The sequence below is a fragment of the Alternaria arbusti genome, assembly GCF_024043155.1.
Source record: "Alternaria arbusti strain BMP 1465 chromosome Unknown scaffold_44, whole genome shotgun sequence".
Taxonomy (NCBI): domain Eukaryota; kingdom Fungi; phylum Ascomycota; class Dothideomycetes; order Pleosporales; family Pleosporaceae; genus Alternaria; species Alternaria arbusti.
Genome location: NW_026249984.1, coordinates 16,691 through 38,987, shown reverse-complemented (window position 1 = coordinate 38,987; position 22,297 = coordinate 16,691). Strand labels below are relative to the sequence as shown.

Here is a 22,297-nt window from a genome sequence, read left to right as displayed (position 1 = left end):
TTTACTGCGTTACATAGGCTAAGTATAGCCCTTACTATGTAAATTACTGCGTTACTACTACCGCGTTGTAGACTCTACTTTGGCATAGACTCTAGTCTCTTATCAAGAATAAAAAACCCTCTTATAACTATCCGGCAACAACCAATGAATCCCATCACCCAACCACCCTTCTCCCTCTACTCCCTTCTTACCCCCCTTCCTCTTCTGACCAAAAACCCCTTCTTAGGATCAACCCCCACCCAGGATGTTCCCCCACCGTCCTACCAACATCCCCCGCAATCCCACTCTCAAACGAACCCCTTCGGCACACCACCGCCCGTCCCATTCAGCAACTCCGTCCTATTCTCGCCCATATCAACGGTGTTCCATTCATAAAAGACAAGATCAGCGCGATTAGGAGCTGGTTCCAGGACACGGGATTCGCAGTACCGACCCCGTACTTTGGTCACCTCTGCATCGCAATCCACAAAACGGATGTTTGGACCAGAGTCCCTAACGGCCTTGAATAAAATAGCGTTAACAGCGCGGACCATGTCGTTTAGCTCCTGGCGTAGTGCGCGCGTGAGGTATTGTTTTGTCCATTCGACGTCTTTCCAGACGGCCCAGGTGATGTTGTCGCAGGTGGAATCTGAGGCGCCGAAGAAGGAGGCGTAGCCTGTGTAGTATATCACGCCGTGGTCTTGGTTCATCTTTGGTTTTGAGGCGTTGAGGAGGAGTGTGACGTTGTGGTAGAGTTCTGTTTCATTTGCTATCCGAGCTCGTGCTTCGTTAATAGCTGTCTGACATGCACCTTCGCCCGACAGATAGAATTGGTAGATGCAGTTGCTTAGTATGGGGGTTAGGCCGATGTCGTTTCCGCCGGCGGAGATGGTGAGGAGGTCGAGGTTATCCTGTAAAGACGGGATCTGGGTTTCCAAGATCTCAGTGCTGGTAGAGCCGGAACAAGCGAGGAACTGGTGGGTGCGGTTTGGGTTAGGGCCGAGGAGTGTGGTTTGTAAGATGTTGGGGTAGGAGGAGGTGTAGCGGGAGCATGACCAGTCGAGACGTGTGCCGGATCCTAGGCCCGCGGCGTAGGAGTCGCCGATTGAGGCGAAGCGTTGGATCTACGGGAATTTGATAGTGGGGTGGAGGAGACGGGACTGGGGTGCGTTGTTCGAGGGATTAGAGAAGATGGTGGCTGTGAGCCAGTTGGTGAGGATTGAAAGGAACATGGTGCCAGCACTGACAATGTAAAGCGGAGACAAGTAAGCATGAAAGTCCCTCCAAGGGCATCATCAACCAGCAAGTTGTGCTCCTGTGAAACAGCAAACATGTCAAGATAAAGATCTTATCATCGTTGCCTTGCCGCGCCGTTGGGGCACTGTAGTCACGCGCCGTAAGCTGAACTCTCCATGCGCGAATCGAGAGCCCACGAGGTCATAATTGGACAACGAGTGGCTGAAATGGAAGTCTATCTGAACACCATCAACTTCGTAGATTTAGTAACCTACGGATGCAAAGGCTTGATGCGTCGGTTACAGCCGAAAGGTAGGAAACCAACAAACCAAGGAGGCTTGAGGTAGCACGCGCATCTGTCCGGTTTCATGCATCGCTAGCCCTTCCGCATTGCTTTTCAGATCAGTTCAGTCTTCACGAGTTAAAGATCCTCGAATACAACTTCTCATGTCTCCCCACCCAAAGATCCATAACGGGCACACTCTGCCCCGCATCCTCGACCGTCCTATCCCACCCCTCATCCACCAGCCCCCGAATCCTATCCTGCAGCTCCGCGCTCGCAAGAACCGCCTGCGCCTGATACGGACCCATAACGCTCGCTCTCACAGCCGCACTAACCACAGTGCGCGCATGTGAAAAGAGGAACAAGTACGCAGCTTGTTGCAGCGGAACAGCCAGGAAACTCGTGACGAGACCCCACAGCGGCGCAAGATGCACGTTGATATGCTCTGAAGTGCGCAGTGCAGCGGAGAAGGACGTGAGTGTTTTAATCGCGACTTCACTGCCCATGCCCCCGCTCTCAGCATACTCCTCCGCCGTCGCCTTAGGCCCATTATACTGCGCCCTAAAACTGCGATCCCAAACCGCCAACAACGCGCGACCCTGTGCTATGCTCGCCCGTCGCGCAACGGTACACGGTGTACTCGCGTCGAAGTCATTGTCCAGTGTCTCGATGGCTTGCGGCGTGCGGTACCCGGCTAGCACGTAGGGCAGCGATGTGCTTGCGAGTGTTGAGAGCGATAAGCGGAGGAAGGTGTGGAACGCGGGTAACTGTGATGCCGACGGCGGCGACGGCTTGTGGTGCGCGAGATAGGATTCTAGACCTGAGCTGAAGGCGAAGGAACCTAGTGGGAGCGCGGAGTCGGCGAGGAGGAGGAGCGCGTGGAGGGCTGGGGGGTGTTAGGTTGGGAGTTGGGTGGCTGGGTGTGAGCGATAACGGACCTGCGTCATTTGCGGGGGTTGATGGTGTCGCTGCGACACTGTCTGGATTCAATCGGGCTTTTGCATCGTGTAGCCGTCTTTCGAGATCGGCTATCTCGTCTTGGACGGCTTGTTGCTCCGACGGTGGTTGTGTCATCGTGTGCGTGGGAACGATGATGCGGCTAGAGTAGGGTACAACATGCGCCTCGGCGACTATGCCCAAGATGGACGGGGTATCCATTTGGGCGCATGCAGCTTTACACATGCATCGACCTAGTCTGAAGATGGTAGTGCATGATAACGTTGTTCCATTTCGTCTCGTCTCATCAATATATCTAGTCATGAGCCTCGTAGTCATTCATCCGTAATCAAAACTCCAGAACCAGCCCATCATCCAAAGGCATCCAAGCCGCAACAGGGTATACAGATGACAATTGCGCCCAAGAAGAAAACCGATGCTGTACACGCTAAACAAGAATGGCTGGGAGGCCATGTCTACGCGTCTTCTTCCTTCGCGTCCTTCTTGGGGATATCGGCGAACATGAGTGTGCCGCTGCCCTTGTTCGACTCGAAGTTCTTCGCGCTCGTCTTCTTAAACAGCGTCTGCGGCTTCGACCTAGACGTGCGTTAGTCTATACTCCATTGCTGATATACAGTTGCATAGCAACTTACTTCTTCATGGCGTGCTTGGTCTTGAAAGCCTGCAACTTCTGTGTAGCGGGGCTCATGATGTCGTCCGATGGCGAGACAAACTTCTGCTCTCTGGAGTATCGTTAGTGATGCGCAGTGCGATATGAAAATGTTCGAACTCACTGTCCGTTGTCTAGACGTGACTGCAGAACTTGACGATGGTAGTCGAGGCTCTTGGAGTCCTTCTTCTCGGCGGCTTTCTCTGAGGAAGACATGGGCTTGACTTGCGCGTTGGTGTCGCGAGGGCTGAGGACGTTGGTGGCCATTGCGGTAGGGTAGTTGCGGTTGTTGCAAAGGTGGAAAACTTGATCGAAAGTGTGCAGATTTAGATGGTTTCTGGGTCTTGTAGCAAGTTGCAGATGTTGTAGTTTGTGCTGAAGAGGTGCTGTCTGAAAGGATCTTGTTACGGATTGCGGTCGTGGTTATAGTGGTCTTGTTCAAGGGTGTTTACGGTAGCCTGTCGCGTGGGGCAACGGCGAGGAACGTCATACCCTGCGCCTTCAGCCTTACATCCCTACGTTCACGGGCCCGCCCACTTAAACATCCCAGATCCGGCCTTCAGTTTGAAATGACAGCTTTCACATGATTGGCTCGCAATGAACGCTTTGCCTAGTGCACCGAGCAAAGGTACCAGCCCAGTGTGAGTCAAAGGCTATAGAATCACACCATATAACACAGATTGGACATGGTATCTTTGTTTGCATTCTTTCTCTGGGCCATCCCAGGCCTGAGCTCCGCAGAGCCAACGGAATTTATCTAAACCCATCCACGGAAACATTGCCGACCGAGAGACCAACTCCGTGCATCTAGTAAAACATGCTAACACATGTCGTCTGAACATGCATCGCAACTATCATCGTACATTGTCTCGCGCTCTTGCGCTGCCGAACACCAACGCCATGAATTTGGCAGAAAGCCACCCGCAAAACACCAACGTTCCAGACACTGCTCCGTGCTTGGCCTCAAAATTCGCCTTCAACGCTATTGGAAACTTGTAAGAAAGGGTACCGAAGGAAATGTAGCTGGTGATGTACATGTGGCAAAATGCAGGGAATAAGAAAAGGGTATCCGGTTTGCAGAGCTCTCACAAATGGACGCGCATGGTATCGTTGCTGCCAAAGGCCTTGCCGCAATTCGGGCACTTCCTCGCGCGGTTGGTGAGTCGATCTTGCACGCATTGGTCGCAGAACATGTGCCCACAAGTCTTGATGACCGTGTTCTTGAGCTTGCTCTTGCAGATCTGACACTGGATCAACAGCTCCATCGTCGACACTTCAGAGCTCTGGTTGGCCGTGCTCTTCTTCTTGTAGATTTGCACTTGCTTCTCCAGTCCAGTCACTTGTGCAGCAAGCTTGTCTCGCTCGGTTTCCGATTCGCGTTGGGCGTGCTTTGCCGCGAGACATGTCGCGTCCTTGGCCTCGACGACCTTCTTGAGCTCCGCTATCTGGCTGACATGACCCTCGGAAGTGATGGCATTCTCGCTGACCTTTTGTTGCAGCTGGCGGTGCTGGGTAGAAAGATCGTCCATTTGCGATCGCATTTCCGCACATTGCTTCTCCAGCTTGTCGACCAGTGACCGGCTCAAGGAATCCGCCTCTTTCAACTGCGCCACTACTTCCGTGGCTTTGGTAGCCTGGGCACGGAGGATGCGGATTTGTTGTTCGAGTTCTCCTTTGGTCTTCATGGCTGCGAAGAACTTTTGATCCGCTTTGGCCTTGTCCGCATGTGCCTTGGCGATGTTCTCTTCCCACGCAGCGATCTCGGTGATCTTCTTGCTCGCGATCGCCTGCGCCTTTTTCCATGCCGACTCCATGGACGGGAGTTCGTTGCCCAGAATCTTGCATTGGCTCTCGAGCTTAGAGATCTTGCTACGCAGCTGCTCCGGTGTCAAGTCGTCTAAGCCAGACATTACTTGGTCTCCTGAACTCTGCTGCTCCGCAATCTGGAGTCGCAGTCGCTCGCATTCCGATTCGAGTGCAGCAATGCGGCTGTCGCATGCGCTCGCAAGCTGTTTCGCCTGCTCGATAGAATCCTTAGAATCCTTGTGGCTGGCTTCCAAGAGGTTATTCTTGGTGGCTAGTTCGTCACGGGCGTTTCGAATGCGAGCACAGTTCGCTTCCGCTTGCGAAACGTGGCTTGCACTGTCTGCCAAACTAGCGCGCACCTCATCGTCCACCTTAATTCTGTAGGCTGTTCGCTCTGCTTGAAACTTTTGCGCTTCTTCCCGTAAGGAAATGTTGGTGGCTTCGAGATTATTGATCCGCTTGATCACGTCTTCATGCTGGTTCTTGATAGCTTTGAAGAGATCGGTCTTCGCATAGTCATCATCCGACAATCCGGTAAGCTTGACCTTCAATGCTGAGACTTCCTCAGTGAGCTTCTTGTTTTCCTGCTCGATCTGCTCAAGTTGCTCTTTCCTCTTGGCTGCCTCGGCTATGGCCTGGTTTTTTGCAGTTTCCAGCTCTTCACTGATCGGTCCGGGTGAGGTGCCGTTAATGGCTTCTGTTCCGTTGCTGGTAGAGGGAGCCTCTTCCTTTGCAGGTGCGCTCGTCCCATGCGCTTGCTGCTCGAGTTTCTGAACTTGGGCGCTCTTCAAGCGATCGAGCTTCTTCTCAGCGACCAGGTAGCGATGAGTAGCCGTGTCCAACCGGTCAGATAGTTGTTCTTTCTCGGTAGTGACGCGTTGCAATCGCACAACGTGATCCTTCTCCGTGACCAAGAGTTCTGACAGCTTCTGTTGGAGTTTCGCAACCTCAGGACTGCTTGCAGGATATCTCGCAAAGAGGTCGGAAAGAGATGCAAGGATCTTTTCTTTGCGGTCCGCGAGGTGTTTCTTGAACGTCTGGGTGTCCTCGCACAGCAGCGCAGCGGGCACCGACTGAGAGGCATCGGAGTCGCCTGATGATGCAGGTAGTTTCTCGGCGCCCAGGAGTTTGATTTCATCGATAAGCTAAGCAGCAATTAGCATCACCTCAATCAACTTCCAGGGGTATACTGACCTGATCAAACCAAGCGTCGATTGTGCGGAGGTGGTCGTCGTGGTACTTGGAGCGGCCCTCCAGCTCGTTCAGTTGTGACTCGACGGTAGCCTTCTCGCGCTTGAACTCGCGCATCTGGCGCAGAATAGCATCTTTCTGGAACGACTGTAGATTCGAGTGGTCAGCGGGGGTGTGCGCCGTGGGCGTGGGAGGAGGGCGGGAGGTGATCGGGGGGCGAACCTCGATGTCATCTTTCCACGGCAAGTCAGCGTCTGGGTGGGAGCGAGCACCGTTGACGGTCACGGCTTGCCTCTTAGCGGGAGGAGCAGCGTCGTCGGCAATGGGCCGTTTTCGGTCCTCCATCTTGACGGCGTCAAGCGATGGGGGTGCGACGGTCCTGGCTTCGAGCCTCATCGAGGAGACGCCGGCTTCGAGATAGGGCAGCGAAGACGCGCGCGCTCTCAGGTCATTAAAGGGAGATGAAGGAGCGGATGGCAGGCACGCAGGAGACGGGCGGGCGAGAGGCAGCGGCAGGCGGGCGGGTATGTCGTGTGAGGCCGGTGGGTGAGGAGGTCGAGCGAAGAGAGTTCGTTAGCAGCCCAGGTGGACTGCCAAGAGCTAGTGTCGCGCTAGGGCGTGGTCTGTGTCGGTCGACGCGACCCTCTGCGTCGTGCACATTCCCCACCACTGCCCGCCAATGTGAGGAAGAGAGCGAGCAGCCCGAGCCAGGCGTGAACGAGTGCTGCTTAGACATGGCTGCCGACGACGCTCCCAATCAGCCGCCTGCTGCCGGTAGCGACAAAGCGCCTGCGCCTGCGCCTAAACCTGCGGCGGCGACCTTTAGTTCTTTTATTAATAGTGAGTCGTCCCATGTAACGGCGCCGACTCTGCTAAGCCATGGCCAGAGAATACAACGGGCAAAAAGTTCGCACCCAAAGCCGCACGACGACGACCTGCCGCTGCTGCTGCACCGACTCCTACCCCTTCTGCGCCTGCCGAATCGCAAACTTCGCAGGCCGAACCAGAGTCCTCGAATGCGCCGGCGACTGAACCTCCGACTACCGCCGAGCTGCCTACACCAGCCGCGACCCAAGAACCTGCCACAGCGACTACTCCCCAAGCTGTCCCCAGTACAGCCGAGTCTTCTACAGCGCCGCCGCAATCGACCCCGAACCCTACCCAGCCACTCCCCACTCCAGCACCTACCAATACAGAAACACAGACGCAAGCCGAGAAAGAGCCTCATGTCGCTGTACAGCCTTCGACAGACCGAGGTCTCACTACCCAATACTTGGAAGATGCGGGCGATGGCGGCAGGTCACCCAAGCGGCGTCGTATAGAACCACCCGTACAATTAGGCACCCCAGCGAGTCAAGATGTCGCTGCAAGTGAAGGAGATACGGTTCCGTCACAGTCGGGACAACAAGAGAATGGAGTAGCTGCACAACCACAGTCAGTGGTCGAAGCTACGGCCGCTGTCGATGCGCCGGCATCAGCGAACAACGCCGGTGAACAGACTGCCGACCCGAATGTCCCCGCCCCTACTGCAGATTCCCAGGCCCTTCCACAACCGCGAAAGAGGAGGAAGCTTCCATGGGCAGCGGTGAACCACCCTCCCGAGGGCGAAGAAGAGGCTGCGGCTGCGGCGCCGACTCGAAAGCCTCGCCAGCCACGCAAGAAGAAGGCCGCTGCAGCAGATCCAGATGCAGAACACGTTGAACAAGAAGGGGAAGACGAAGAAGAGGCTCAGCCCACACGGAAACGAGCTGCCGCCAAGCCCCGCGCAAGAAAGAAGGCCACCGAACCCGCTACACAAGATGGCGAGGAAGCTCCAGCGCCAGCGAAGAAAGCCAGGAAGCCAAGAAAGACCAAGGGGGCTCTGAGCAGCGAGGTCGTCGAAGGCCCAGAAAATGAAGTCGGCCGCATAGCAGATGAGATTGTAGCAGCAGCCGTACGTCGCAAGCCCAAAGCAAAGAGGAGGAGAAGGGCCACTCCAGAGGGCGAAGAAGGCGAAGAGGTCGATGGTGTTGAAGGCGAAGAAGGCACAGTCAGGGAGAAGAAACGGAAGGGGAGACCGCCACGAGAGCCCACACCATCCGATGCCGAGGACCAGACGATTGACCCCAATGAAACCTATATGGATACTCTGGCAGCCCGGGATCTTCGCGTTGGAAAGCTGTCTTCACGGGAAAAGCAAATGCGTACCATTGATTGGGATGCCGTTAAGCAACGTCGAAGAGAAGAAGACAACAAGGACATCCCTTCGAAAGCAGATCAAGAAAAACAGGACAGACTTTTGGCAGAAGCAGGAGCAGAGCTGGCGGTTTCACAGGTTGAACCGGGACCCAGGTATCGTTTGAATGCAGCAGGCGAGATGGAGATAGATCCCACCACTGTATTTATCGACCGAGAGGGCGACGCAGACCGTCTCATTAGCGACATGACCGTCGTTGAAGACCAAGACATCACCGCACGCCTCACAACCCGCAGCTTCATGAAGAACAACAAGCGCTTCCCCAACGAGTTCCTCCTGCCTGGCCAAGGACGACGTTGGACCACGGACCTCACGAACCTGTTCTACGAGGGCCTCAGGTCCTTCGGCACCGATTTCCAGATGATATCCCAAATGTTCCCCGGCTTCACGCGCCGCTCCATCAAAACCAAATTCACCCGCGAAGAACGCGACAACCCCGACGACATACGCGCCGCTCTCCAAGGCCGCTGCGAGATCAACGGCGATGGCTGGAATACGTTCCTGCAGAAATCGGAAAAGACAGAGGCCTCCTTCGCCGACACGGACAGGATCAAGCGCGAAATGGCGGCGGAAGAAGCAGAGTATGCGGAGAAGATCGCCAAGGCGAAAGCGGAAGCCCAGGAGAGGAAACGCCAGAGGGAACTTGCGGGTGTTGATCAGGATGGGAATCCGATTGGTGACGGGTCGAATAAGGAGAATGGGAAGGGGAAGAAGAAGAGGAGGAAGAATAAGCAGGTTGCTTTTCAGGAGGAGCAGGGCGTGGAGATTGTGGGCGAGATTGGGGATGATGATACTTGGGGGCAGGAGTAGTGGGCGATGTGTGATACGGCCGTGGCAATGATTGATGGATATGATACCCTTTAGATTCTACGGCTTCTGAAAGCAGGGAAATAGAACAATTGATGCATGATCATGCATGTCGTCAAGTTGAAGTGAGGGGTCTCTTGGAGTGATGACAGCTTCGTCTGCGGGTGTTGCGAAATGTCCGTTAAGCGCTGGTGGACATTCTATTATCGGTGATGTGTTCTTGCTGTCTTGTCGTAGTCTTGGCGATGCTGCTTGAGATTTTTGGAAGGTGCGAAGGTATTCCGAGGCTAAGTTGACAAAAATGCCCTCAAGAGCTTCTTACATCAGGACTGCTCTCCTACATTTTAACAATACAGAACTAAGGCTTCTAGGCTCAAACGTACGCTTTTCTACGATATCAACTAGGCTAGTTATTACTACGCATGACGTTCGTAGCTGCCTAATCACGTCTACACAGCCCCCTCGGTTCCTTCCCTACTCAACATTTATTATTATCCTCTACCATACCTCCATCTCACTGTCGGTAACCTTTCCGTCATCATCTTTGCGCTTTTCAAGCTCTCCTTTTTAGCATTATTTTACGCCATGCTATGTCACTTTTGCGAAAATCTTGTTTTTGTACCCGTTGGCGAAGTCAGCGTGCAGGATGCCGATTGGTTAACTGACCCAGACTTCGTCCGCGATCCAGTCACGGAACTTGTAAGCGTGCATCAGCCTTCGAGAGAAGCGTTAGAACTCTCGGCCGGTCAAGGATGTCGAGTTTGCGCCATGTTCTGGTTTCAACTATTTTACGACGCCGGGGCTGCTCATGCGCGTCGCGACAACGACCCCGAAGTTGCACCTATTCTACTCTGTATGAAGTCCCTGTGGGACAAGGATTTTGAACTGCAAGATCATTTCCACCACGAAATGAAGCTGCGCTATGGAGAACGATTAACTTCACTCGGGATACACAAGCCTGTCTCTGGTATAACGGATGAACATGTATGATAAGCCTAGCTGACACGGGGTGCAGACAAAGTAAGCACCATGCTCGATCTCTCCTGCGTTCTCTCTTCACGCCCTGAAGAGCAACATAATCCCATCGGTTCAGCACTCGACAATCATACAGGATCCGACTACAACATGGATTTGATAAAGACATGGATCCAACACTGTCAAAAGGGGCACCACTGTTGTAACACAGAAGTTTCGTTGCAAATGCTACCGTTACTACCCACCCGGGTGATCGAAATCGAAACTGATGGCCAAGCTCGTATCACGGAGACCAAGGGAATGAGATCAGAGTACCTAACTCTGAGTTACTGCTGGGGGCAAGGAAAGAGAATGCTATCTACCCTAGGCGCTGGCTCATATGAACGTTTCAAACAAAAGTTACCACTCGATGATACAATGCCCAAAACCTTTAGAGAGGCTATTCAGGTTACCAGGTCTCTTGGATATCGTTACTTATGGATAGATGCTCTTTGCATCATACAAGATGATCTTGAAGACGTGGGGAATGAAATGGCTAAGATGGGGGGCATATACCGACATTCGACGTTGACGATATTCGCAGCGAATGGTCCAGACACAGATTCAGGTCTTTTCTCTAAACGCGACGCCCGGGGCAGCAAATCCTGTAACGTTCGTATAACTCTAAAACAGAACAGCGACTTGATGCAAAAATGCACATCGATCCAGGTTTTTGGCCTGAATCGTGGCAGTGCTCTGCAAACAAGAGGATGGGTTCTTCAAGAGGAGGTGTTGTCAGGACGCTTACTGACTTTTGATACTAACGCAGTCAGATGGTCTTGCGTGACGACATTCGCGCGCGAAAACGCTCCGTGTATGTCAACGTTCAGTGATCAGGAAGAAGCCGTTAGAAACATGTGTTATCAAACCAACAACGCGATGCGGCTGATAGTAAGACGTCCAGACATCTTCAACAAGCTCCCGACTTCATCGTACGAAAACAGACGAGATAATCACTTCGATGTATGGAACGATATGGTTGCCCACTACACTCGGAGGGCTTTAAGTGTTGATTCCGATAAGCTGCTTGCAGTTGCAGGTTTGGCAAGTCTTATGGGGAAACATTATCATCTAACCTATGTCATGGGTTTGTGGAAAGAAGATTTGCAAGTTGGATTATGCTGGTGGGTTGCTTCGCGGAATGATATGTTTCGCAGGGATGGTCCAAGGTCCATCACCGAGAACTTTCCTGGTTACCTTGCGCCGACTTGGTCCTGGGCCGCTGCACATGGTATGTGTGTGGATTTCTTCAAGCCTCGCCTAGATCGCCTTCCAGAAGAAGAAATACAAGTCGTCGATGTGGACATTTCATATCTACCAGGAGCGCCGAAAACTTTCGGCTACATCGAATCCGCTAAACTGTCTATCTGTACCAAAATGCGGCGGATATTTCTGGCACCGCGTCAAGCGAGTTTGAAACAAAACGACCGCCCTGTAGTTGACGAGGACACACGCACTTTGTGTGTTGATGCGTTCGACACACCCACGAGGTCCTTCGTCGGTAGTGTCTACCTAGATGCGGTGAAAGTATACGAGGATATCTTCAAACGCTATTCGGGTAGCCGACTGCCCACAAAGATTCAGTCAGCTCCGAAAGGTCCTGCTAGTGAAACTGTTCGCACCCATCAACTCTCGTCCGATGGATATGAAGCTTGGTGCGTGCCCTGTCTCGTGCAGAAAGACGAGGACGAGTACCGTGAGATGATAAATCTCGTCTTGACCCCACTCAATGCTGGTAGGCGGGAGTATCGAAGAATTGGTTTGATGATCCTCCAACGCAGTGAATGCAAAAGTTTCATGGCAGGCAAGGATATAAATGAAGACTGCGAAATAATCCATATCCTCTGAACACGACGGGCATATCAGAACGATGGCTGACACCGCTACTTTCACGTCAGGCGTACAATTCACAATTGGCACAACAACTATCATCGATAGGAATGAATGGTCGTCATATCCAATCGACTCATACACTGCGCCATCGCCCCTAGTCATCCCACCCCGTCCTCGCCTTAATAGCATCCGCCGCCTTCTCCGCAATAGCATAAACCGTCGTACAAAGATGCGTGGCCGGCAAATACGGAACAATACTCGCATCCACGACACTCAGCTTCCCAACGCCATAAACCTTCAAATCCGTTCCTACAACACCACCAAGCTCTTCCGGAAGCATCGACGCCGTACCCGCCATATGAACGAACGTCGGATCCATCGTGCTGCGCAGATACCCTTCGATCGCATCATCGCTCGCAACATTAGATCCAGGCGAAAGTTCAACGGCGCCGAGAGCAGCGAAAGAAGATAGCGTGTTGAAGCGGCGTGAGAAGCGCACCATTTGCACGGCGAATTTGATGTCCAGGGGGTTGGAGAAGGTGCGCCAGTCGACCAGTGGGCCTGATGCAGGATCAGCTGGGTTGATGTTCACGGTGCCGCGACTCAAAGGGCGCATTATCGCAGCGTTTCCTATGGGCCCTTCTGCAAAGGTGAATTCAAAGGCTGCAGCGTCATCGCGTGCGAGGTATTCGGCTGTGATGTTGTGTATGGCTTTGGCGCCTGCAATGAGCGTCTCGTCATATTGAGCTGGGAGGTAGGGAGTTGGATCTTGAGCCGCGACAGCATCGACGAGGGCCTGCCAACCTTCTGGGTCGACAGTCTTGAGAGGTAGGAAAGCAGCTTGGTTGCCTCGCGATGTCGTGAGAGGGCCTTCGCGAGACTGAGTATACTCTTTCTCCGCTTCGGCGTAGAAGGTCTGGTTCGTGGCTAGGGCTCCAGCGGTGGGGAAATATGGGTTGGTCGTCCAGTTCCAAACACTGCCTCCAAAGGGATGGTCTTGGAAGTTCGCACCTACACCAGGCAAATGCTTCTTGACAGCGATACCAGCCTTCTCAAGAACACTTTTTGGACCAACACCGCTGCGCTGCAACAACCACGGCGTCCAGATCGCACCTGCCGCAACTATGACCTCCTTCCTCGCCTTCACAGCACTCTTCTCAGTACCTCCCACCTTAACCATACTCACGCCCTCAGCCTCCAACTCCCCACCCTCCTTGAACAAAATATCAGTCGCCTGATACCCCGTCAAAAGATGATAGTTCCGTCTCTTAGCATACGGTTCATAATGCGCCGTCCTAGCATAACTCCTCGTCCTCAACACGGGATCCAACGCACTCGGCGCCATGATACTACCGATCGCATCTCCCGCAGCCGCTTCCTTCGGCTTCTCAACCCCAATTTCTGTCCATGCATCCCACAGACGGTTTTGACCGGGAAACTGGTATGGTGGGAACGATACCTGAATCTCACCATGTCCGCCATACGCCGCATCTACGTCCCACGTGTAATTGTACTTCTCCACCACTTCTTCGCTCGGAGGCGTGAAAGTAACGGATTTCTTGAAGTACGGAAGCAGGTCTTTGAAGCCCCAGCCCTTGTTTCCGAGGGCTTCCCAGGCGTCATAGTCGGCTTCGCTGCCGCGGTCGAAGAACATGCCATTGACGGCACTGCTGCCGCCGACTATGGCGGCTGCGAGCGGGCTCGTGGTGTCGTTGTTGAGGCCAGGATTGGGGACAGGAGTGAAGTTGAAGTAGCGTTCGGGGGTTGGAGTGAAGCTAAGGGTGTTGGCTGGGACGAGGATGCTGGGGTCGTTGACGAGGTTGCCGTATTCGATGACGAGGACGGTGTCTGTGTGGAATGTTGGATTGGGAGGGTATGGGGTTTGGAATTGGGGGTTATGGCTTACGTTTTCCGTTCTCTGTTAGTCTGTTTGCGACTGTGAGGCCGGATGTGCCTCCTCCTACGATGATGTAGTCGTATGTTTGGTTTAGCGGCGCTGTGATGTGTATAGCTGAAATACCAGCAGCTGCGAGAGCGCTGATGAACAATCGAACGGACGAAGACGCCATGTTCACGCAGGCTCGATTTCGACTAACTCACCTCCTGCACTCCAGATCCGTCACCTTATATACCAATTCCGTCCCACAACTCACCTCAGCAACCCTCCTGCATCATGCACATTCAAATTATCCATACAAGCCTTTCCACCCTTCCAGCTCAAAATTCAGAAGTCAAAGAAACCCACAAGGGCCAAATGCACACCCAATGCATACCACACGGTCTATACCCGCCGAGCCCTTCCCTTACATAACTACTCATCCCTCACCTTCCACATCGGATCTACATCCGATCCTCCAAGAAAGATGAGCCGCCATCGCCCCACAATCTAGACGGACGGGTATTCTGCCGTGCGATCCAGAGCCGCGGACGGTCTCCACAGTACATGCAGGAACAGGGTTACTGAGGTATTTTACATTAAGGCGCGGAGGCGGGTAAATCGGTAAACGAGCCTCGCTTGTATGTATGCATGTATGTAAGATGGCGGATCTGTAGTGCCGCGGAGGAAGGAGCGTGTCGATGGAGAATGTCAATGGGGTGTTTGATCGTCACTGATATCACATTCCTCAAGAAAGATGTTCAGAATGTCTTCAACGTCCATTGACTAGCAACCACTCAATATCTATACTAATACCCGCAACTCCTCGCTCTCTGCCTTCTCCCTCCTCCTCTCCATCTTGCGGCATGATGATGATACAAACAGCAGAAAGAAAAAGATAACCGGAAACCCATCCAGCCATCTACGAACTAAATCAAGCTAGCAAAACTCCCAAATGATGCAAAATCTTCCGCTCATCCGTTTTTTCTGTAATGCGCTCGAGAACCAAGAAAGGTTTGTTTCGTCCTCGGGGTATCGTAAAATGCCTTGTAAACCCCCCTCTGTAATGGGCAGGCAGGCAGACAGGCATGGCAATATAACAAACAAGCAAAAACGCCGCGCAATGCACAATTTCTCCCTCTTTGGTCCCAGATATCGAAGAATTACAATGAAATGAAATGAAGTAAAAGGTGAAGTAGAGTTCGTTCTTGAAGATGTTGTTGTTGATGAAGTTGTGTTGTTGGTTTCAAGTGTCGAGTCCCCTCCTCATCCACGCCAAACTCATAAGTGCTGATGCTGAAATAGTAGGGCGCGTCTAACGCCTCCTCTTAGTATCTCCATGGGCTTGATCCTGGGGATCGCGTCCCCTCTTGCGTGCTTCATCCCCTTGGCTGCTTCCTCCGCCGCCGCCACGGCTCCTCCTATCGCGTCCTTCTTCCCTGGCTCCTGAAGAGCGTCCGTCGTCACGGGAGCCACGCTCGCGTCTGCTGCTTTCGCGAGGCTCGCGTCCTGATCTCGGTTCGCCATCTCGTTCGCCGCGTTCGCGACGGCTGCTTTCTCGGTTGCTGCCGTGTTTCTCGCGGCCGCGGTCGGAGCCACGTTCGCCCTCTGCGCGTTCAGAAGGGGCAGTGCGGCTGCTTCGCTCCTCAGGATGGCGGCCGGATCGATCGGGTGAGCGCTCGCGGCCTGATCGGTGTCGATGGCTGCGAGATTCTGAACGGCCTTCTTCTTGTGGAGCGCCCTCCATCCTGCTCGGTACATCGTCGTTTCGACTGCTCCTCGGGTGCTGGTTGGGCGTGGAATCGAGTGAGGGCGGTGGCATTGGGCTCGTCATGTCTGATCCGTCCATTGGACCGTTGGCGCGAGTAGCACCGCGACCACGCACCGGAGGATTGGAATGAGGTGCATTGCGTTCGCTTGATCGATCGGCAGGTGCGTTTCCAGTCAATACGTTGTTGATGGCACGTAGTGGGTTACCGGCATTCCTGGGTCCTCCAGGACCTGTGGGAGGTCGCGGACCGACTGGTGATGACGGGATAGGGCCTTGAGGGGCGCGACCCCCGTTACGCGGACCGCTTGGAGCGTTCGGCATGTTTGTCTGGAGTGGTGGCCCGCTTGGTGCTCTGCCCTCGATGTGTGCCAGCCTACTAGGATGGATGCCTGCCGGTAGTGATGCTGCGGGGCCGGTGGGTGCACTCGGTGTTGAAGGCTGCGATGTTCGATCGCTGCGTGGGCCAGATGGCGGGGGCGCCGGCTCTGCAGGCTGGTTCAGCCGGCCATAGTTGGGGTCTTGTGCCCGTGGCCCAGGTGTAGGCTGGAACATCTCCCGCGAAGCCCGGGATGTTGCAACGGCCTCGTTGCGACCACCACGCGGACCGGTTGGAGCACTGGCTCCTGGCTCCTCACGGTGGTTTCGCCCACTAGAGGGTGGCATCTGAGGACGCTCATCCCGAGGATCCCGTGGCGCATCATTCCGACCATGATAACCAGGCGGCGGGCGATCGTCGACTCGACGATCATCACCACGTCTATCATCGCTATGACGCGGCGAGTTCAAACGAGAATCTCGCTCGCCACGGTTGTCGCGGTCAGGCCTCGGTGGTCCATGTCTGCCATGCTCTGCTTGATTGATCAAGGCAGCACGCGCTGGGTTGACTGTAGGTTCTTCTTTGGCTGCGACTGGCACCGGTAGGAGTCGCGAAGATCTGTCGTTCTGTTCCGCAGCATACGGGGCGTTGACTGGGGGACCATCTCGGCGGTATTCGTTGGCCAATGATGAAGTAGACGGCATCCTGCGAGGCTCTGTTGCTGCAGGTGCAGGATAACCTCGGGGATCAGAACGCTCACGTGAATCCCGCGCATCGTAGGGATCTCTTGGATCCCATGTGGGCGGTCGTACCGCAGGCGCTCGCCCATCTCGCGGAGGTGCCCGCATAGCCCGCTCATCGTAATCGTAATCGCGTTCTCTGCCAGACCATTCGCGATGTTCGGCCGCTGGAGGCATCCTCTCGGGTGTTCTGCCACCAGGTAGCGGTCGCCCACCGCGCCGACCTGGCGACGCCTCACGTTGACGTGCAGCATCCGCCGTACGATCTAGTCGGCCATATTCGGCTGGAGGACCCCGACTGTCATATCGACCATGCGCGGCCTCTGGTGTACGGTCGACCATAGGGCGTTCCGATGGTCGTGTCCTCGGTTGCGAGTCTGGTCGTGTTGGCAGTGCGTGTGTTCTACCGACTGGGGTGTTGTGACCAGGCGTGTTTCTGTTATCCGGTCGTAGCGGAACCGACGATGGATGCATCGGAGGACCCTTGATTGGAGGCCTGCCAGAACCTGTCTCCGGTTGCGATGGCGTGGACGGCCTACTATCGGAGGCTTTTGGCGTTGGCCTGAATGGCTCTCTATCTCTCGAAGGCGCAGGGGTTGTGCTATCATGCTTCGACCTGTTGTCGTTTGATTCGCGTAGTGGAGTACCGTTTCTGGAAGAAGTCGATCAGTTTCACCGTTGGTAATGTGGGCGCAATTTGTCAACTTACGTTTCAGGCTTCGGCTTGAAAGCAGGCGCAGATGCGTCGAGCTTCGCGTCCTGTGGCTGTGGAGTCTTACCCTTCTCCACTGTCGACTTCTCACTTCCATTTGTCGGCAGTCCAGGGGGCGCCGGTACCTGAGGCGTATTAGTTCGCTGTCGTGGACGTGTCGATGGAGATGAACTCACGTTGCGGAAGACATGGTCCTCCTGCCAGAGCTTCTCTCCTTTGAGGATGGGACCAAGAACAGATTCCAAAGCTCTCTTGAGATCCTGCCTCTCCTCTGCCTCCTTCAGGTGAGCAACCGTCTCCTTCAGCTCGGTGCCCAAGCTCTTCACTCTCGGGAAATTGGTACCCAGTGCGTGAAGAACGTTGATGGCGTTACGCATCTGCATGTAGTCGCCGCTCTCCAGACATGTCTTAAGCGCAGCCGCAAGTGCCTTATGCCACTTAAACAACACCATGCAAAACTGATCGTACGTGAAGAAGCTTGTCGGGTTCCGTTCTCCGTCGTAGCCTCTGCCGAAGCCAGGAAGGTTCTTCTCTGAACCTTGGGCGCGCTTGACAAAAGCATCATCTTTGTTCTCCTGCCAAATTTGCAACTCACGCAGAATGCCACCGAGGAAACGGCCGAAGGATGAAGACTCTGCTTCGGTGTACATGCTGATGATGGACGTAAGCCTGTTGGCGTTGAAGAGCATGTCCAGTAATCTGCTCATGCGGAATCCCGGCACGCCTGAGCTGTGCATGAAAATAAGCATAGAGAACGCATACTGTGCGTCTTCTTGAGATATGCGACTGCGAGGAATGAAGCAATCTTGAAGCAAAGCATTGTGCAGGAGGTCGCACTGTGGACCCATCATTGGAATACCCTCGAACCATCGGCGCAACTCAACGCGGAGACTATCCTGCGTCGCAGCGTGGTTCTTAGTGACAGTTTGTTGTTCTTCCTTAAGCCTGGCAATGTTCTCCTTGATGCCCTTCGTTGCTTCGGAATCAGCTTTGGGTACGTTGGGTCGGTAGCCGCGGCGCTCGGGAACAGGTACGGGCAGCTGTCGCTCTAAGTTTTCGATCGACTCCTTGTATAGCTGCTTGATACTCTCCGCATCAGCGACAACGTCTGGCAGAGACAACTGCCAGAAGGTGACGTAATAGGACAGGCAAGGGTAGTCGCCGAAGGCGTCGGGTAGCTGTTGTTTGAGCTGGCTCGCAAGACCTTTAATCTCCGCGTTTGGTACATCGGCCAAAGATAGCTTATTTGAAGTAGCATCAGTAGACTCTGCAGGCGCGGCGGAATCTTTCATTTCCACGTCTTCAGTTGCTTTCGATGCCTCTTGCTCTCCATTGACGGCTGGGGCCTCTTCCACCCCACTCATGGCAATATCGCCATTCGTCTGCGCATCGAGGACTAACTTCGAGCGTTGCTCAACCCGGAAGGCATTAGCCTTGGCTGCTATGCTCGTACGAGCGATGGTAAAAGCGACATCTGGCGCGATGTGGTAGTCCGCTATCATCTCTACTAGAGAAGGGAAAACAGTGTCAAAGTCGTCCACAGAGAGGTATGTTCGGAGGAGCTCCATATACTGAAGCATGTCGGAGCGCAACTTGTCGACGGTGAAAAGTACAGGCTTGTCGGGTACATCGAGCTGGTCGTTGCGGTGAATGTACGCCTCTACGTGCTGCGCAAGCGCGATGAGGATTTGTGGTCCAAGACCCGTCTCTTTTAGACACCTGACCAGACGCCTTGCTGAAGGAGCAGCCTGGGTACGGTTGTCGGCTAGGCGATACTGCAAGGTGAAAGTGCGGAGCGCAGGGCCTGCACAAAGCGCCAGAGCCATCGACTCCGAGACAGATCCGCTAAGGCTGATGCCACCCATGGACTTGACCATCTGCTCGAGAACGTCCAGCATGTACAGCTCGCCTTGGGCGTTCAGAAGTTGGTGCGTCGTGAGCTGCAGAATTGGAACAGGATCCATCAAGTTGTATCTTGCGTAAGCTTTGCCGACAAAGGTAGCAATGTTCTTCAGCCACGGCGCAGACAGCATGCCATCTTCCTGATTTGACTCTTTGTCAGGGCTCAGAAGGTAGGTAACCAGCGTCCAGGTCAGGACGTCGTATCCAAGTAAGGTAAGATACCTGCTGCACTCTACCAAAGCAGTGATCATGTTGGGGTAGTTGACCAACTGCTTGACTGTGGTCCTGAAGACGATTCCGGGGCTGGCATAGGAGATTTTGGCAATCTTACGACCGTACTCTTTAGTGTTGGTGGCGGAAACGCGACTCAGGGTCTTCCTGGTTTCGACTTCGACTTGCTTGAAAGCTGTCTTGATAACCGGCTTGAGCATCCCGTTGAACCACTGCTGATAGATAGTATACCGAGTAGCTGTATCGAAATGTCTGAACAGATCCCAAGCCTCATTGATGACTCCAGGATTCCTGCCGGTGAAGGTGATGGCGGGCGCAATAAAGGTTGCTGAAAAGTCGACCCATCGTTTTCGATTCGCTTCGGAGGGGTTGTCCGCTAGGTTCTTCTTGCCGATACGTATTATCTTGGTCAGGAGAACACTGTCCTTGCCGCACTCTGGTCCCACCAAGCCTAGGAGGCTGGTGCAAAGCTTGATCACATCGTCCACCTCTTGGCACACGGGAACGCTGTCGACCCAGTCTTCCCAATAGAACTTGTAGTCAATGCCTCCATCTTGATCCTTCTTGTCAGGCTTGGCCCATCGTAGAGTTCGTCGAGGAACGTAATCGCTCGGCCTCATGAGACCTCGGTTGCCAGCACCCTTAGTAGCGACGACGGTTTCTTCGGCTACGGCTGGCCTGGATTCCTCATAAACCTTGCTTAGGGAGTGGTGCGCCAAACGGAAGATAAGGTCCAGCAGTTCGGGGTAAACGTCGAGCATCCAAGGATGCCGTCCTAGGATGAAAAGTGCTTCCGGGAGTGCGCCGATGCACAGTAAACTCTTCAAGAGGGTAAACTTCTGGTCCTTGGGCTCGGGTAGGGCCTTCTTCTTGTCGGTGGGTTCGTCAGACTTGGTAGGCGTGGTTCGAGCAGTATCCGATTTGGACCTGCTCTCAGCATCTCTAAGACGAGAAACAGCTGGCGGGCCGGGGGTTTCGTCGGGCAGTGCGCCGGCCATTGTCAGCGCATTGGCGACTGCACCTCGTTCACTGTCTTCCTTCTCTTTCTTGGCCTTGAGGAGCTTATCCTTGTGTGCAGCCATGTCTTCTTCTAGAGGATACAAATGTGGGTAGAGATCCAGCATGGAAATGAAGCCAATCTTGATCAGAAGCGCGATCAGATACATGAGGTTCTCGGGGAGTTCGTCGGAGGCATCGCGGACATCGGATGCGTAGAACTGGAGCTTGAAGCCAAGCAGTTGAGCGGCGATGCTGTTGCCTGAGGGAGGGAGTGTCTTGGTCTGCTCCATCCACTCGTCGGCCCATTTCCGAGCTGCCTGCTGATTCGACAGCGTCGCGCCCTCTGCGGGTAATGTCTGGTCCGGCTGCCGGTTGTTCGCAGTGATACGACGGCTTCCAAGCTCAAAGTAGGCCTGGATGCCTGCCCTGTCACCCAACTCGCCAACACGCTGCCAGAATTTGCGATCGCGCGACTCTCGTAGCCGTGATTGTTCATCCTTCTCTTCATCGGTGTAGTACCACTGTTTCGCATCGGGTCGTGCCCATTGAGGAAGTGTGGGTACTTCTGCCTCGTCCCAGGTGATGTTGTCGAAACCACGTAGCTCTGGCCACCATGCGCTCGTTCGCAACAGCTTGACGAAGAACCTGCCGTGCTTGACAAGAAGGTTTGCAAACACATCCAGTGTCACATCGAGGACTCTTCCAATGTCTAGATCGAATGCGCCAATAAAGGCATTCACTCGCTGCCAGGTCTCGGCGACGACTTCTTGTGTAGGCGGTTCGTTGTTCACGGTGGTGAAGTACTCGGTCATGAGCTTGGAGTAGCCCTCGGTCTCTTCGCGGAGGAGGTTGTAGTTGGACTGTCGGTACAGGGCGTGGGTTGCTTTGCGAACGGCCATCTTGGAGAAGCTGTCACGGACGAGGCCTAGGGACTTTAAGAGGTCGTTCTCCAGCTCGGCTCGCATGCGCGCGGGCTCGATGTCGGTTGCGACAAGCATTTGCCGTACGAGCGCGTGTTTGCTTTCATCCTGCGTGAGCGTGCTGAGCGTGCTCAACGTGTCGAGAAACGTCGAGACTGGGTCGAGCTGGTCGTCAGCCGGGGCGGATGTGATGTCGCGTACTATGGATCCCAGTTCACTGGCGTCTAGCAGCTGGCCCATCGACGCCTCGATGATCTCAGTGAATATGACCGAGAGGGTGAGTCGGTCGCCTGCACCCTGGGCAGCCACAGCAGCCGTCACCACAGCGTCGCGTGCCTGGCCATTCCAGTGAGCGACGCGGTCTGGTGTCAGGAACTCATTGCTGGCTGGAACCTCGCGCGGTGTAGAAGGCGTCGAGGTCTGTGACGGAGTGGGCGCCGGCGCAGGAGTGGATGGTGCAGCCTGAGGTTGCCGACTCAATGGGAATGTGTTTGCGGGTGGAGACATGGCAGTTGGCGATGGGTGTGAGACATTTGGACTTTGCGGAACACTCGAGTTGCCGCCGCGTCCATTGTTCCTGCTCTGACGCCTGCCGCCGCCGCCGCCGCCGCCGCGCGGGCTGTTGGCTTGCTGCTGCTGGCCGTGCGAGAGTCCGAGGTTTTGGGGGCGATGCGGCGACGGTCGTCCGCTGCGGTCGTCGTCCTGGGAGTAAGTGCGGTCGCCCCGCTTGCGCTTGGGTGGAGGAGGCATGATGGCACCCTCTTACGATCGAGAGACCGGCGCGAAAAGAGAGTCGATGCAATGTGTGGAGAGCATGCGGCGCTGGCTCGTGAATGGGC

General features: G+C 54.5%; 7 protein-coding genes across 7 annotated transcripts; 1 reads left to right on the top strand and 6 right to left on the bottom strand.

The window, feature by feature from the left end:
- Nucleotides 1-287: 287 nt before the first annotated feature.
- J4E86_011779 (uncharacterized protein) lies at nucleotides 288-1,312 on the bottom strand (the record flags this gene model as incomplete). The annotated part of the gene is made up of 2 exons (XM_051452268.1): nucleotides 288-1,103; nucleotides 1,280-1,312. The coding sequence occupies 2 exons, from the start codon at nucleotides 1,310-1,312 to the stop codon at nucleotides 288-290; spliced, it is 849 nt and encodes a 282-aa protein (XP_051296579.1).
- Nucleotides 1,313-1,629: 317 nt separating this feature from the next.
- On the bottom strand, nucleotides 1,630-2,572 carry J4E86_011778 (uncharacterized protein; the record flags this gene model as incomplete). Its single annotated transcript, XM_051452267.1, has 2 exons — nucleotides 1,630-2,384; nucleotides 2,437-2,572. 2 exons carry the CDS (start codon nucleotides 2,570-2,572, stop codon nucleotides 1,630-1,632), a joined length of 891 nt encoding a protein of 296 aa, XP_051296578.1.
- A 338-nt stretch (nucleotides 2,573-2,910) lies between these two features.
- J4E86_011777 (uncharacterized protein) lies at nucleotides 2,911-3,371 on the bottom strand (the record flags this gene model as incomplete). Its single annotated transcript, XM_051452266.1, has 3 exons — nucleotides 2,911-3,031; nucleotides 3,088-3,177; nucleotides 3,229-3,371. 3 exons carry the CDS (start codon nucleotides 3,369-3,371, stop codon nucleotides 2,911-2,913), a joined length of 354 nt encoding a protein of 117 aa, XP_051296577.1.
- An 818-nt stretch (nucleotides 3,372-4,189) lies between these two features.
- J4E86_011776 (uncharacterized protein) lies at nucleotides 4,190-6,497 on the bottom strand (the record flags this gene model as incomplete). Its single annotated transcript, XM_051452265.1, has 3 exons — nucleotides 4,190-6,055; nucleotides 6,105-6,248; nucleotides 6,324-6,497. The coding sequence occupies 3 exons, from the start codon at nucleotides 6,495-6,497 to the stop codon at nucleotides 4,190-4,192; spliced, it is 2,184 nt and encodes a 727-aa protein (XP_051296576.1).
- A 338-nt stretch (nucleotides 6,498-6,835) lies between these two features.
- On the top strand, nucleotides 6,836-9,147 carry J4E86_011775 (uncharacterized protein; the record flags this gene model as incomplete). Its single annotated transcript, XM_051452264.1, has 2 exons — nucleotides 6,836-6,941; nucleotides 6,989-9,147. 2 exons carry the CDS (start codon nucleotides 6,836-6,838, stop codon nucleotides 9,145-9,147), a joined length of 2,265 nt encoding a protein of 754 aa, XP_051296575.1.
- Nucleotides 9,148-12,145: 2,998 nt separating this feature from the next.
- On the bottom strand, nucleotides 12,146-14,060 carry J4E86_011774 (uncharacterized protein; the record flags this gene model as incomplete). Its single annotated transcript, XM_051452263.1, has 2 exons — nucleotides 12,146-13,839; nucleotides 13,898-14,060. 2 exons carry the CDS (start codon nucleotides 14,058-14,060, stop codon nucleotides 12,146-12,148), a joined length of 1,857 nt encoding a protein of 618 aa, XP_051296574.1.
- A 1,122-nt stretch (nucleotides 14,061-15,182) lies between these two features.
- J4E86_011773 (uncharacterized protein) lies at nucleotides 15,183-22,208 on the bottom strand (the record flags this gene model as incomplete). The annotated part of the gene is made up of 3 exons (XM_051452262.1): nucleotides 15,183-17,346; nucleotides 17,404-17,531; nucleotides 17,583-22,208. The coding sequence occupies 3 exons, from the start codon at nucleotides 22,206-22,208 to the stop codon at nucleotides 15,183-15,185; spliced, it is 6,918 nt and encodes a 2,305-aa protein (XP_051296573.1).
- Nucleotides 22,209-22,297: the final 89 nt, after the last annotated feature.